Here is a 17,425-nt window from a genome sequence, read left to right as displayed (position 1 = left end):
TTTATTGATAGGCAGTTTCTCACATGTTTCCAGAGCTTTTCCAGTAGACTAACTGACAAAGACGCGAGTCGCGAAAAGGGCCAGAAAAAGTCTCTTCTCGCGCTCCCTCACTGCCCTTATTAAAATTATAAACCCAAAGCCTGGCTTTTTTGTGTATTTTACATTGAAAATATAGCATAGCAGTAAACGATTTGTGATAAAAAAATAGTATTTTTATTTAAATATCGCACAGATATGTGGCGCCAAAGTGAGGTCTAAAACCAACTTTTTTTATAAATTCAGTGTCGATGCGGAGGCAGTTACTCTAAACCGAATTGATTAATATTTTGCATGACTTAATTTAAGCCCTAAAGGCACAAAATTTTGACTATTACATTACAGTTATATGAAAAAAAAATTTTCGCTCCACCCTACTACACATAAATCTCATACTAATAATTCATTGGTATACCAATTTAAGAATTTTAGTTCAAAGTCTTATTCTGGTAATGAAAATAAAACAAACGGCTATTTATTAAGTTGCTTTATTGTTAGTGAAGCAATAATTACATTTTGGTACATATAATTATGCTGTTATATTTTATGCCTACAGGCAGGTGAAACCTACCACATTAATTCATTATGCGATTATATTGTTACTGATTCAAATCTATCAACCATAGTTATACCACAATAACCATTTGAAATAGATTACACTTTTACTCGTAAGATATACATTTGGATATGAATTTTACAAAATCAAACATCACCTATTCGTAACGGTAACGATAAAATTTATTGTTTAACATTTATAGACAATTTTTTACTAACTTTGCACACATTAATCGAACAATAGCATTAAACTAGATGATTAGAATATTATAATATCAAAGTACGATCATGCTCGTTAGATGTTTCTAAACAAAGTCTTATCATAGGATGTCCGACGTCATTTGTATTGTATATTCACATTCGTGCACATACGACATTGTAAGTATCTTTTTGTTACGGTGTTTTAGAGAAGTTGAATCGCATTTTATGCCGATTGTGAATATTCCACCACGAGAGTATAATGACATCGGTAGATAAGATTTTTAACACTATGAGCTCAATATAATGTTAAAAATAATATCTAGGTCGACTTTGATTTTTTCTGTTGAGATGAAATATTACTTCATTACGACACGTACGTATGTAATCATTACAATACCTATTAAATAAATTCAATTTCGATTTGTATAAGCACTTAAATCAATTTATGTATTGTAATCAACAATTAATTTGACTTGAACTAAAATATAGTGCTATTCTATTTTAGGTGACTAATTTCTAATCATATATTCATTCAGCATTTTAGACGTTGTATTTTATTAAATTCTCTTGAATATGTAAGTATCCTAAACTGTCCTATAATGTTTTCTCTTCTAATTTTAACTAATTTTTAGACTTTAAATTGAATGAATTTATGATTACATAATTTTGTTCGGTTATTTACTACGATTACCAAAACATGTTTGTATTTTAATTTGTAATATTTTTGGCGCCAATGGGTACCACTGATGTAATAGCATCGTAATAACTACCTGACTTATCACTACATCTGTTGTAAAGATAAACAATGTTTTTATTACCAATGGCAATAGTTGTATATCTGCAACTTATTTATCTTTACAACAGTTTTCTTAAAAGTACTGTTATTTTAAGATTGTGGTGTGTTTTCATTTTACCTTACAGTGAATGTTGTTTAGTCCCCATTTTATGAAAGACAAAATATGAAAATTTTAAAAATAAATCCGATTTTAAGTCTAGTGACAAAGTCACTTTATAGTATGACACAGTACAGCACTAACTTTATTAGGCGGGAATCATAAAAAACTTTCTGCGTGTATGGATGTAGGATTTTTTTATCGGTGTAATTTATAAGTTGTTTCGAAATAAAGCTGCTGTAATAGCAGCATAAAATATTTGGTATGTGTTAATTACGTAGGTAACTCTCACACAAGATGATTATCGTAAGTGGATTTTCGTTAAACTTACTTAAATTTTGCCTTTCAGAAAATGGGGCTAATTTACTTATCTTATTATAATCATACTAACTCGCATATATTAATAAACAAGTCGTAATGTGGCTATGTAGGTTTCTCTACATAATTGTTTTGAATTGGTTTTCATTAAGATGTAGGTAAAATTTATGATCTTGTTATTTTTAAGTATTTTCTGTAGTACCTATGTCTATTTAGATAGGATGTATCAGGTAATGTTTATAAACCTCTTTATCATAGTAATATTACCAATTCAACATTTTACGTTTGTTTATTTATTTATATCTGCGAGAAAGAGACAAATACAATGAAAAGATTACGTTTATGAACAAATAATATAATATTTAAATGCAGTATTTGCCAATAATCCTGAATGTGTAATTTATTTATGACTTTGTAACACCTAAGTAATACAATTAATGAGAACACCTAATCGCTAATTATTTTACAATTTCTAACTACAAAGCAGTTTTTACATATAATAACACATAAAACGGTTTTAATGTATTATAGTCACACTAGTAATACATAAAACAGTCAGCCAGTTAAATTAAATCTTAAGACAGCGTAAAATTCTATATAATAATATTTTTTTCTAATTATTAATAATTATTTTTTATTCATTACAAACAACAACTCGATTAAGTACAAATTTCGTTTCAAATAGAAATCACGGTTATAATAAACAGCTAAGTGATTATAAGTTAAAATGAAATACGCCTATCAATGTAATTTTATGATATTTTACATCGGTGATAAGTTTAAGTTACATCAATTCAGTTGAATTACAAAGCGAATTGAATGTTTTGTTATAAATCTCGGAAGACTGACTATGTGATAAAATATTTTTGTAGTAATATTTGCCATTGTCGAAATCGATGAAGTAATATAACCTATTTAAATACTATTTCGCTCTAGTGTAGTGAGAGTAGGTATTTTGGCTTTAATAAGTATGTCATGGAAACATACACTTTATTTACTTTCAATGTAATGGACCAAATGAATCGATTGGCTCTAAACCTATTTATATCTATTCCGTATCAACATATTCAACACCTAATAAACTTGATTCACAAATGTTAAGCATAGACAAACATACTTAAGTAGGTATAGCGAGTAGATAGGTACATCAAAGATCAACGACCAGAAAGGAAGTTAGGCATAAAATATATTTAAGAAAGTAAAATACAAGTTGTTTCAGAAACTTGGTCCAAATTGAACTTAACTTTGTTTGTTATTACAACGATATTAAAATCGGAAATTCAACTTCGAAGTTAGATATGGTTTTGAATAAGCCTTTTGGTAGCAGTTTTGCTTTATCGTATTAATTTGAAGAAAGATTATCTAAAAATATTCTATTTCATCTTTTCCGAGGAGTATATTTTGTAAGTGTTATAAAAGAACGGCGTGATTTAAAATTACATTACTTTAGGATTCAGATTATGTGAGATAGTCTGGAGGCGTAAGTGTTACATAGTCGTAGGTATATTTTTAACAACACTAAAATCTACTAACTTCAATGTTCTGTACGGTGAATATTCTGTGGTACTTAGGCTGGTGTCCTGTTCAAGAAAGGAACCTGAAATTAGAATTTAATATTAAAATTACACATTATACTTATTACACAATCGCAAAAAAACATCTTAACTCAAATATAATCAAAGTAACCCCTTTGGATCAAGCTAAAAAATAATTAGAGGTAATTTGTATGTATTTTCTAGTAGCCAAATATTTTACATTACCTCTCCTGGAATCCTTTGATGTGGGTGTTTACAGACCTAGAAAATACAAAAAAATATTATAACGTGCTTCAGAATCATTTGCAGAAATTAATAACAAAGAAATGTGCTTTGCAGTTTCACTGGACAACACAATATTGATATATGAAAAATATAATAATATTCAACAAATATTCGCTATGTTTAATATTTTTAAAATAATAATATTAGGTTCATAATTTATACATGCAAATAATACTTAAACACAACTTAAGAATTAATTTAAAAGACCATGTTAAGTGTGAGATTGGATAAGTATATTATGTTTTGGTTTTTAATTTTAGTTTAATAGTTTTTTGAACGCAAATTAGATTCGTTTCATGAATCAGTAGACTTTGTGTAGTTATTGAAATATTTGGGGCTGCTTTAATAGTTAAGTATATTAAAATATAATATTATGTAGGTAGGTAAGTACGTAAATTATTTCAATATTTTTATATCTTTAATAATAGATTTTTAAGACAAGTTGGTTCTATGACAGTCATAATATAATAAATAATAATTATTAAATAAATAGTTTATTTGTATTAAGTAGTTCAGTTACGTACTTCGAAAGCATTAAAGCATTTTATTAGCTAGATTATTATTGTCAAAAGCTGTTATATTTTATAGTAAAGCAGTCATTTATGCGGTACAGTTAAACATTTATTTTAATTTTGTTTATATTGTTTTTTTATTTAATCGAAACTTAATTTAAAGCAACCAATTCGGGGTTAAACTTGAGACAAGCAACGCATTCTTGGATAAAGTAAAACATTAAATTAATTAAAACAGTATAAAGCGTTAATCTAGTTAGATATAGAACTAGAGTTGTCTCGTTGTTTTTTAACAGATTTTAGAGCATCCCAGACAATATATGACACATTTATAAAAGCTAACTTCTTCCATAAGTGCAAAATTCATATTAGAGACTTGGGTTTTCTGTCGACAATTTGATCTTTGACTTTTCATTCTGGCATTGTAATTTTGAATTTAGTAGCCTTCCTAGTTAATCATTGTACCTACATACGGATTTATTATTTCCGTATAGTAGTTTTAAATCTAAAGAAATGTCAAAGAAGGACAGTAACCACTAAAAATTGTAATGGTGTTACAATGTAAAAGTCACTAAATATGATTGGCAACTTATGGTAGATTGTACAGAAGACTTGAATAACTGCATGAAACATTATTCGATAGTGACAGATATAGTGACAATAGACAGAGAAAGCCAACATTTATTATTAACAACCACAAAAACCATTGCCCACTTACCAAAATAGGCTTAGAACCAACGAAATAAAAAATAACAATATACGTTATTCTATTCGTTAACATTATAACAAGTTCTAAATTAAACTGCGGTTACCGAAAGTTCACACAAAGTTGGCTGAAAATGTGGAAAAAATAATGGTGTGTTAGTCTAAACGTAAAGAAATTAAAAACTGAAATGCAATCTAATTTCCGACCAACACAAACAACATTTTGGGTAACATAAAAAAAGAAGTGGGTATTTGACATAGTATAGGTGATACTATAAATAAATCAGATTTGTCTGTTTGGTGGTACATATGTGGACGTTAATTAAATTGAAGGGAATTGCATTTTAGAGGAATCTTAATGTGTCTGCCTACCTCTCCTAGTAGTATATTTATATTTTTAACGTCTTTTGGTCCTTCTAGAGTTTGAATATATGATGCGATCATCCAAGAGATTTAACATTAGATATTTTATGTAGGTAGGTGCAAGTAATAACCCAAAATCTTGTTTGTTAGTTGACTGGAGCATCTAATACACGGAAACGATGACTGTCAAATGTCAAACTTACCGATGATGAGGGCTAAAATGATGATACCAATGACGGCAGCGATTATCATCATCTGGAAGAAAGCGGATTGACATTTTAGAATACATTTTGTTAATACTCGTAATATGATGATTTAATTTGTACGTAAGATTTGTTTCTTGACACAATTTAGATCTTTACATGTGAATTTTTAAATTGTAGGTATGTAGAGTTGGAGGAAGTTTGTTATTCATAAAACTTCTAAAATTATGTAAAGATAATAAATGTTCTTTTATTCCTTATTATCCAATTTATTTGGCATTAAAGTATAAAATAAATTAATAAATACCTTTAAATTCTGCAACCAAAATTTGCTCTTCAGTTTTCCAGCCTGCTGTTCAAATTGCGAGGCACCCTGCTGCAGAGCGTCTGAAAAGATATCACCAATGGTTTTACTTACGATTTACAGTACCCAACACAAAACAGTAGTTTTTTCAAGGCAATACAGAGGAATAATTTTTATAAAATTAAATGTTTTTACCTGCTCTATCATCAAGTTCCGAGAGCTTTTGATCTCGCTCAAGCACCTTTTCTACGTTCGTTTTCATGATGTCCACCACCTGAAACAAACAGCGAAACAATATAGCATTTGTTACCTTAAATGTGTAGAACACAATTTTGCTAATAATTTTAGAGAAAAACGACCCTTTATTTAGTGAGGAAGTATCAAACTTAGAATGGTGTTTCAGAAGTGAATTGTGATAATTTGCACCAAAAAGACTTCAAGCCAACAATAGTAAACGCTTGAGTAAAATCACAAAAGTTTTAATTATTCGGAATCAATGGATTTCCGAATCATAGAGCTTCAACAAGTTACTCACACCAGTACAACGAGTGAGAAGAGAAGTCATAGAATAAAATGAGCCTGAATCCTATCCAAGTAAGTGGATAGATGCATATTTCACACTTTGTGACGTAAGAGTGCATCATTATCCCCATTGCAGCGTTGATTTGATGCAAAGTAAAGAGAAAACTCAAGTAAGTAAAATAGAGTTAGCAGAAAAACAAGCTATATTTATGAAAACGGACGGAGGCTTCAATAGGAAATTCCCAGGGTGACGTCAACCGTGATGGCGGATGGGCGGTATCACCCAATCTTCCAGTGGTTCTCAATTATTATACCAGCTAAATAAAATTACGACAAGCTCTTATAAAGCGAAAGGCTTTGAGCAAGAATATTGAATCGTGTCCTGTAACTAGAGATGCACCCGTAATTTGTTTCACAATCGATCCGCAAGTTCAGCAGCTTTTACCGAATTTCATAACCGTCTGAATTTCGGTAAGATCTGCCGAACTTCAGCATTCGCAAGGACGGTGTTCTATCGTAATCAACTTAAGTCATCAACAGTTTGTAACCGTCTTGTCATTTTCCTTCTATTTTCCTTGAATATACGAGATCACTACGACGAAACCACTAGGACTTTGTGTTAAATACACCAAATTGTATTGGTGTAATGTTAGTCTAAAGTACGGCCAACTAGCAGCGATTCAAAAGATCGATTCGACTGACAATCTATTCTGTCTCTTCCCATCTTGTGTATTTGTCGTAATGTCTCGTTCACCCGCCAAAATTATGTCAAAGTCAAACCCCTGCTATTCCAAATGACCGTGACATTGGGTTTATTTAGATTTGATATCGCTTCTCGTTGGCCGTACTTTAGGGCCACAATGTCTGGCGCTACAAGGCTTAACCCCATTTAGATAGAAAGGGCTGATAATATTTGAGAATCTTTGCCCTACGCTCGCTCTATTGGGATTGGCAATGGATTGAACGGGAAGCATTTGCGTCACAGATATCAACAAGTACCTATGCTCAGGCACGTTTTACTTACTTTGAGAAGGCTCTTATTGAGATAACAGCGTATCTGAATCGGAGTGCTTTTAAAACCCGTATGTTTATTTAAAAATAAGGGAAATATATCTAGTCTCGAAAAGCAATAAACTCGTAAACCATTTGAAGTGGGAAGGGGCTAATAAAAATGAGGATTTTAGGGAGTTTTTCTAAAAATGTATTTGAGAGCTTATTCGTAGCCTCCAAGTAGGTGCTTGAGGTAGCAAAATGTCAAATGAAATTGCAATTTCCTTCTAGCTCTTACTGTACATATTTGATGAACGTAAGATTAGCTTAGCTTCGCAAGAAATGCTTTTTGGAAGTAAAAGATATACCTTAGCAACAGATTGCAACTTCGTTAAAAAGTCGAATAAAAATAATAAAGCAGAATACTCGTAGTTAAAAGAAAAATAACGATTACCTATACATTGAAATCTGGGAGGTTTTAATTAAATTATTCCCAGAAAAGTAATTTAGTAGGATAAATAATTATAAATTATTCAGTTTTTCGGCGAAAGCTCACAATTAAATGAAAAATTCAAAATGTTACAGTCTTTAAAAAAATCATTTTTGCAAACGCTGACTGATTTATAACAATATTTTACTCGTATCAACTGGCCATAAAGAAAAAATACACTACAATGGAGAAAAAACAAGAACGAAAAGTCCTTATTTGAATTCAAAACACACATACAAAAACAATTCTTTATTCGAAATTCAAATATTTAAAATAGAACTGACCTCGTCGACTTGAGCCTGTGTCTGCTGCAGACGACGCTGGGCGGCGATCTGCTGGGGCGTCTTCGGCCCGCCCACGGGCATGTCGCCGTCGCCGCCTGGCGCCAGACCGCCTTCCGTCGCCCTGGTAATACGATATTAGGGATCAGTTGGTGGAATATACGGTTCTGTATTACCTAATTAGTTTAACTTTCCCCCGGGACAAACTTGACCTTCACTGGTTGGGTTTTTGTTGGCGGTCAAGCTGTAGATCCTGGCTACACAGGAGTTGCAACGGTGTGAACGAGAGGTGGAAATAATCCCGTTCTGCATTACCTAAGTTAAAGCCAGCCTGCGTGGAATTGGAATGTTCAATGTCCACAGAACTATTAAGACGTACCTACGTAACGCGTCATCCATAAAACAATTGACGCGTAACACGTGATCCAAAAAATATTCGGTGTTGTTCACAATGGACAAAGAGACGATGCATGTCTATTGTTTGAGAATACATTGCTTTATAAATAAACACCCAGCACATCAGCACCGATTGTATAAGATAATTTTGGAATGAAGACTGGGAAGAAAGCATGTGTTTCAGCAATTTTTGAAAAATCTTATATTTGAAAAACTCTATTTCAAACTGCCAAGTTTTCAAAAGTCACCAGTATCATATTTCAAACTACCGGGATATAAGCTACGAATCAATACACGCTTCCCAATCTCATATGTCGCGAAACGTGATTCCATATCGAGGCCACTATATTTCATCCGAGGACGCCGAACAAAACGCCAACGGTTCACACTAAATTAATCCTGCTTGATTAGAAACTCAATTATAGGGGTGAATTTGCTGAAAATTAAGCTAGTGACGTTGCTATTATTGTGTTGGCAGTATTGTAGAGTCAACTTGGTTCTCATTGTTCTTGTAGTTAAAAGCTTAAATATACCTCCTACTGAAACATAATAAAGTTATGCATTATGCCAAGTAAACTCAAAAAAATATCAATTGAGAGCCATTTGATGGATTGATTATGTTATGGATAGGTGGCTTATGTTTATACACAGATATTCAATCGACAAAGGTATTACCTCAAACGACTATACTAAATAAACAACAGAAAGTTTTTCCATCTGTTTTCACACATTAAAGAAAAATTCCGTTAAATAGAATTCATAAAATAAAAATTCATAAAATTAAAATTCATAAAATTCATTTATTTTTGCAAATAGGCTTTAAAAAAGCGCTTTTACACGTCCCAATATTAACCCTACCACTGCTTCGGGACAATAAATGGGCCAGTGCTGAGAAGAGAGAATTATTAATTATTCGTTCCTTTTCCCAGCAACACACGAAAATTGTGATCTTAATATAAATCTCACGGAGATTTCGCTCAAACTTTCATCATACGGATTTGCGATGTTAGAACATCCTGTGTAAAGTTTGACGAATTTAATAAAGCAAGTCTTATGAGGTATCATGAAACATTGTTGTATTATTTAGGTGTATTATAACCTAACGTTTGAGTAGAGTCCTGATTGTAATTTCTCCGTCAATTTCCAAACCCCCTAAACATTATGGGATATAAAAAATACTTAGCGAAATTAAAAATGACATTTACTTTTAATCTTGCTACAGTCAGTTAAAATATTTGTTTCATAACGTTATATTGTCATGGGGAAGTATTCAACAATAATCATCGAAATAAAAATAAAACTAAGGTTATAAGGTTCAAATTCAAATGATTTTTAATAATTTGTGACTGGTTGAAGTGCTGACGATTGTACCTTTACATAAAAGATTATTTCTAGTATATTTAGATGAAAGTAAAGATATGATTCACGAATAACAAAGTTACACTCAGTTGACGCACGAATGCGACGTCATTTGAGCCCAGTAAATAATAGGCGTGTGTCAGCTGCCTAGTTACATTAATCACTGGCTAGTGTTAGTAATGACATGCAAAAGCATTATCTAATTAAAGGTCACGCTAACAAAATGATAGCCTCTATCTAGTATAGTTCATTGTGATTTACATGTAATTGATTCCACCACGTTGGGCGCCATTGGCACCCAACTTGTTGTTGTATAGATTCCATTTGTTTTTATTGCAAGCTGAATTGCTCCATCTTACATTAACTTTAACAAACGTCAAAAATATGTCAAATTCCATACAAAAAGCGGTTATTGTTATAGTTACGAAAAGTAAATTGGTGCAACTCAGCCTAAGTCAGCAAAATGTAAAGCTCAAATAATGATGATTCGAGCATTATAATATCATGGCACACTTTTGTTTCTTCTACAAAATTAAATACTTGATATTTATTTATTCCATTTCCAATTTGGGATGGGCTGACTAACAATCACTCGTTCGTAACCTTTGACATTCGTGTCATCCAAGCAAAAGCAGCTGACGTAATATTTTGTTGCTTCTATTAAAAGCCAAGTAAACAGTCACACCCACGCCAACTAATTACAAAGCGTTCTCGTTTCAGCCAAGCTTAATATTATTTTGCATAAATAATATGTTATACTTATTATGAATGGAACGTTTTGAATTTGCTCGCTATTTGTCTGAACTTTGTGAAAGCAAATACACGGTTTCATAACCTAATTCGTATTATGATATTGCGTGTTTATGTAAAAGGTTTTTGCAAATCGATTCTCTCAGAATCACAGTATTATCGTGAATAAAGCTGGGGATCAAGTGAAATCGAATTTCACGAGAAAAGGTCTCGTTCGTAAAAGTATCAAAGAAGACTTTGACCCTGTAGACTTGTCATGACATAGATTAAAAGTGTGATACGTATTCTTAGGCTAAATGAGTATGTTTTTTTTCAAACCCCATCTTTTAAGTGCGACTTGCAAACTTGTACCATCTCAGTATTGTTAATAGGTAAAGTTTGTACTGTTACAATCAGTCGATCAGGTAGGTATATCTTACATACACTATTTTATAAAGAGGGACGATTTGATTGTTTGTATTGAATAGACTCCGAAATTACTGCACCGATTTAAAAAATTCTTGATGAATATAGAATGGAATAGAATACAACAGTTATTTTATATTTTATATTTAGAATGTAAAGTTTTTTATTGGCGGTACGAAGTTCGCCGGGTCTAACTAGATTTTATAATCAAAGGTCCTAACAGCATTCAAATCGGATTTAATATGAGAAATTGCCTTCTCATTCTAAACTATAACATACACAACCATTTACTATACGGTCGCGTGGTGGTACGACCCGTAGGTTACTACAGTTATTGAGGTGATGCCTATCCCATGTGGTAGGGCGTAACTTCAGTCCATTAATTATCCAAGTCTAGACTGTTTTACAAAAATAACACGTGAAATAGTTTCTTGGAAACTGGTAGGTATTAAGGTTTTAGTTCGAGTAATATAGAACCTATAATAGGTACTACTTAGAGAAAGAGAATGTATAGGAAAATATTACAACGTTTTATCAGAATGAAGACTTGAGGGTAGGACGGGATGAAAATCCACTTATACGGCGGATATTGGAAAAATAAGAGTTCACGCTACGAGAAATGTAGAGATTTCAGAGGTTATTATATTTTTATTAGAAACTATCTACTGCCCGCAGCTGTGCCCGAATTATTTAAGTTTCAATGGTTTTCAGGGTCTTTTCATATGAATGTGAAGTCCAAGCTGTTCTCAAGTTTTGGGCTTTGCGCTGAGCAACCCCATTCAGTGATTCATTTTATTTATAAGATGATTACCTAGTAATCAAAACAAACAAGTTTCAGTCCAATATTTTTTTATTTGACTATAATTTATTGACGACCCTACGTGATTTTTATTACAATTTTCAGTGGGATTGATGATTGATTTGTGTTTGAATTTAATTAGTAAGAAAGAATACGCGAAAACCATATTTTATGCAAAAACGCATACCTTTCTACCAATTTGTAACACCTAAACATTTTTCATCCCAACTAATATTATAAATGCGAAAGTAACTCTGTCTGTCTGTTACGCTTTCCCGCTTAAACCTCGCAACCGATTTTGATGAAATTTGGCATAGAGATAGTTTGAGTCCCGGGAAAGAACATAGGATAGTTTTTATCCCGGTTTTTGAAACAGGGACGCGCGCGATAAAGTTTTTCTGTGACAGACAAAATTCCACGCGGGCGAAGCCGCGGGCGGAAAGCTAGTATTTATTTATTTATTTATTTATTTATTAGGTCTACCAACATTGTTACATTACAACATGTACACTTAAAAATTACAATTATGAACAAAGTTACAATGCAACAACAATTATAGGCCGACACAACATGCAATATAGATTCAATGCAGTTTGTTCCGAACCGTTCCATGCACACAAAAAAAACACTTAATCGTATCAATAGATAATAGTAGAATTTTGATTTAGACATGACTTATCTTATAAGTAGGTACCTACTTACTTACTACAAATGCAAAATAAGTTTCATTTACTAAAAAAAAAAAAGAAACAAAAAACGGTTACCATAGCTCAATCTGACACAAACAGTTGAGACGCCACAAAGGAGTATAGTTTCCTTTTATACTGTGTTTGGGAGTAGTGCAGGAGATCACTTTCAGTGGCACCAGTGGCCCCGTAGAACCTGTTATATTCAACGCAGAGTCTATTAACAGTATAAAAATAAACCTTAAAAATGCAAATCTAAATCCCAAACATTACCTTTCTGAGTTCGACGTCAATGTTTTTCCGTGAAATAACAACAGACGACAGCAAGGGTTATGGAAACAGAAATGTTTATTTCCCATTTTTTTTGCATGTTTGGTACATGTGAAAACGCCAGTGTTATGAAAACTTTTTTTTTAGCTTAAACAGCAAATAAATGCAGCTAAGTAGGGATTCCCTTCATTGTTTTTTTGGTCTAAAAAGTATTTTTTTTTGTATGTTGAAAACAGGTTTCATTTTTAACGGAACTATTTGTTGCCAGTTTGATAGATGGTAATTTTTAAAAAATATTAAATAAGTTATTATTATAATTTCAATAAGAAGAAACAAACGCGGTTTTGTGGGAAGAGCCTGGATGCGGGCAGCGCAGGACCGTGCATTGTGGAAAACCTTGGAGGAGGCCTTTGTCCAGCAGTGGACGTCATTTGGCTGAAACGAACGAACGAAGAAGAAACAAAATGTTTTGTTGTTGAAATCAGCAGTAGTTAGTCGCTATTGTTATCATCGTGCAACAAAAGGCGGCCACACGCTATTGACTTCTTAGTCAACACCATTGTTCGAAGAGTTCAGAGTAAATTGTAATTCATTAAATTGTTCTCTTAGTGAACTTGTGCGAAATAAACTTTTCCGTTTGTCAGCGTCTTTAATTTATTTACATCAGGCTTTAATTGAACGCTGTCTAACAAAGTGATAATGAATTTTGGTAAACAAGGTTTGTTACTTGAATGCCCTTTAGGAGAGCAGCGTAGATAATTAATCTAATAGTTTTTAATCTGCCTAAGTCCTTTTGTCAAATGATGATACCTAGGTACCTACTACGGAATAACATTATTTTCAATGAGGGTTTTCGCGATTAAAAAATCTGCCAGATTGGTTATTTTTGACATGACATTGACAGTTATGTCAAAATCCACCAATCACGCAGCATTAATTGGACCTCTCGTCTACGTATTGCCATCTGGCGGATTTTTCAATCGTGAAAACCCTCATTGATGTTATTACTATTCGATCAAAATTAATACTTAATGTATGTATCTAATATTTATCGGTCAATTTGTTTAGTTGGTTGTGTAACTTTATATAAACTCATTTTCCTTTACGAATCTGGAAAAATCTCGATAATCTATCGCTATTTCATCGAATAGATAAAATCTAAATGTACCTACCCATATGAGCAGCAGTGAATAGGGGGCTCGTGATTGTAATTTTAATGAGAAAGTGCCACTTTTCAGGCGCCATAGAGACCTACCTAATGAACAATAGAAATCTGTTGTTGTCAAGACACTTTTCCCTATATTTCATTTGGGTCCATTTCTATAACCTAAAACATTAATTTAGAGGCAGAGGTTTTTTGATCTGTTTCAAATTTTGAAAAGAAAATCAAAGAAGTTCAAAGATAAACTTTAGACTGCAGTAGGCGCTAAGTATTTTGTTTTATTTTGTTTCATTTCATATCTGTTAAGATTTAAGGTGTTAACCTTTCAACTCACAATAGAAAACTGATATTTACTATTTTGCTAACAAAAACATTGTAATAAGAACGAAAATCTGTCTAATGTTATTTACCGCCATTGTATCGCCTTTAAGCGGGTTTTAATTTGTTTGCATTACGTGATAGAGTCCAAATTACTCTAATTTAGTCGTGACTCTACCCTGAATTTGCCTCGGCACCTCTACTTTGGAAAATTATTTCAACGCGTAGACGAAGTTGCGCGCTTGCTATTACTACTCTTTCTTTGCATACTTATAATTCATCATTTCAGTAAGTACAGCATCAGCATTTGAAAAGGACATTTTTTTCAGCATTTGTATTGTTTTCATGTATGCATTCGCAAACGATGTTATTATAACTTCCATTTAGTTCTACTGAAGTAGAAAAACCAGCTTTACCAAAAGTAATTTGGAGTAATATGCTTTATTAGGCTGAATCTCATTTCATCAGTCTAAAAGAATATTTACAGGTGAAGTAAGTCTCAAAAACCTTTTTCTATGGTTATGGAGTTCCGCTGAAGGCAATGTTACTAGGTAACTCCCACGCGCTTTTGTTTCCAGCGGTTATTTGCCAAATCGTGTGTAAAAAGCCGGGAAACGTTTAAAAATATTCATTCTTTTTAATAAAAGGCTTTACGTAATTTTCAGAAAAAGGAACGTGGAATAAAATATTTAATTACTTCGAAGAATACTGTATCAAACGCATAATAAAATTAAGTTCATAATATCGATGTAACTAATTCAAATTATGTTGTAATAACTTGAAGTCTCTCCTGTAATGTTCATTGAACATTTTATATGAGCATCTTTATGATCATTTTCCTTTCTTGAAAAGACAAATTACACTTGATTAAGTATAATTATAGATCATTTCTCGCGAATCCAATTATTTGAATCTATTTTTATGTAGGTACAGTCGACAATACATTATACTAACCATTTTCGTTGCTAAACAGCATCGTTGCTTCACAAAATTGTTTTCATATTCAAAATTCATATTTGTTTAAATTCTAAATTTTAAATTCGTTTGCCTCCTGTCACATAAAAAAGATATTTTTAGCTTCATGAGCTTTCGTCTCTACATAGAAACACGAAAAATGCTTTGCTTTGTTTTCATTCCAGCCATATGACGTCTAGCCATCAATGGTTCATGACCTTCATCCCTTTGTTACCCTGGCTGACAATGCGTCGGGTCACGTGGCCAAAGCTCGGTTTCTTGACTCACTACTTGACAACTTTTATGCTGGAATGATGTTGCTATAAGTATTCTGGCATCAAATGGCTTTTATAGATCGAATCGCAATTTGTATTAGGTATAATATGTCTCTAAATTCGCACAAGATACATTTTGCACTGTTGTGCATGTCCTACTTATGCTGGTTTTATTGAATCGAAATCTATAATTTCTCTACAGACAAAGACTCGTCAAAGACATAAAAAGAGCTTAGGTACCTAAATATGCTGCAATGAGAGCAGCCTTAATAAGTCTAGTTCTTAAAATTCACAAAAAAGTCTTAAGTCCAACCCTTACACACATTAGTGATATAAGATTGTATATTTTTTGGATTTTTTGAAGGAAGCTCTTGGCCTGTATGTATCACACCGGATTCTTAAAAAAACCCTTCTTTTAATTATGGTTTACGTTGCCAGTACAAGAAAGAATTTTCACTAACTTTTTCTAACAAAAGTCATTGTGACATGCGTAGAAAGGCAAAAATTGTCCACCCTTTTGACGTTCAGCCATCAATGGTTCATGACCTTCATCCCTTTGTCACCGCGAGCTGACAATGAGTCACGTGACCGAAGGCTCGACTTTTTGAGACTTGACTCACGTCACGGCGAAGATGACGTCATGATATTAATATTCCAGTGACAATTAGATAAAAACGTTCACAAAATCAATAGAATGTATATTGGGAATAACAAGCATAATATTTTTATCTATACAATTACCTTATTATAACGATTATTCTAAAATTAAAGTAAGTTATCTAACGATAGTGCTCTATAATATTAAATTAAAGGAAAAGTCACAGAAAAATAATGTAACCGTAACATATTATGCAAATAGACATAATTTTATCCTCCATGATAAATATAAACTGATATGATACCTAATAGACATAATGACATTGGAAAACTAAAATACTAAAGTGAATTCAAATCATTCATTATAATGGCCAGCGAGCTTAACTGATCTTTGTCTATTCAACAGTCTAATGTAATCAAAATACCAATCTCTAGGTAGAGGAATGTATACTAAATTGTTTAATTGTATTAATTCTCTCCAACTTTTTGACTATACATCATAGAAAACTGCTGTATAAATCAATATATTTCAAGCCAAGGGCCTCTACTCAACGTCAAAGACGGGTAGCCCGAAAATATTAACAGTATCGTCGACGAACGATGAGAGATTAAGATCGCCATGCAGCTGTTCTGGTTTACAACCCACAAATAAATCAAGTCTAAACGAAAAAGAAACATAAATGTCTTTGCACTTTTTCTTAATTAGAAAACAGAAAAATGAAAACTTACATTTTGTCCTTTCGCTCCGGTTAGTCCGCGAGGTGGAAACTCGTTTCGGTCACCCGAAGTATTGATTCGCCACACTAGTCCAGAACGCAGCGATGCTACACAACTTTAGAACGGAGTACCTTCACTGTCCGACACCAAATGAATGTATTTTATGAATGGAAACCTCCAACTAGGTTTCCCTACAAGTATATCGGGTAATGTTCTATTTTTAGGCGACGATTGCTGTTGATAATGCCTTGTAGAATCCACAAAACTGATAGGAACACACGCGTCAACCGTCGAACTAGATTTTTCGAAAAGAGAAGCGTAGAGAACAGCTCAAAACGACGTTTTTCGGAAAATAAATCGACGAGAAAACCTTCCGCGAGCAGGTTTCCCGATTTGTATGGGAGAGGGCGCGCTTGTGCACTCCATAATAGGCACGTATTGTCTAAAAATATCAGACTGAAATTTCTCAAACAATTTCGAGCTTTACCATCTGCGTTATAAGGTCGAAAGTGCGTTCAAGGAAAAACTCGGAGGGTATAAATGT

The 17,425-nt window shown here is 32.7% G+C and overlaps 1 protein-coding gene across 2 annotated transcripts; it reads right to left on the bottom strand.

Annotated features, from left to right (window-relative positions):
• Positions 1-594: 594 nt before the first annotated feature.
• Positions 595-17,257, bottom strand: LOC114357488 (vesicle-associated membrane protein 2). Of its 2 annotated transcripts, XR_003656303.1 has the most exons (8): positions 16,894-17,257; positions 8,197-8,317; positions 6,106-6,184; positions 5,914-5,993; positions 5,607-5,658; positions 5,054-5,168; positions 3,764-3,799; positions 595-3,600 (listed from the first exon to the last, which is right to left on the bottom strand). XR_003656303.1 is itself a non-coding variant. In XM_028311104.1 (7 exons), coding segments are annotated over exons 1-6 (342 nt in total). In that variant the 5' UTR covers positions 16,896-17,257; the 3' UTR covers positions 595-3,600; positions 3,764-3,791. The 2 variants fall into 2 exon arrangements, 1 of the variants encoding a protein (XP_028166905.1); XM_028311104.1 differs by lacking the exon at positions 5,054-5,168.
• Between the last annotated feature and the right edge of the window lie 168 nt (positions 17,258-17,425).

Source organism: Ostrinia furnacalis, unplaced genomic scaffold, assembly GCF_004193835.3.
Source record: "Ostrinia furnacalis isolate ACB-3 unplaced genomic scaffold, ASM419383v2 OfSCF3175, whole genome shotgun sequence".
Classification (NCBI taxonomy): domain Eukaryota; kingdom Metazoa; phylum Arthropoda; class Insecta; order Lepidoptera; family Crambidae; genus Ostrinia; species Ostrinia furnacalis.
This window is presented reverse-complemented; position numbering and strand designations above follow the sequence as displayed.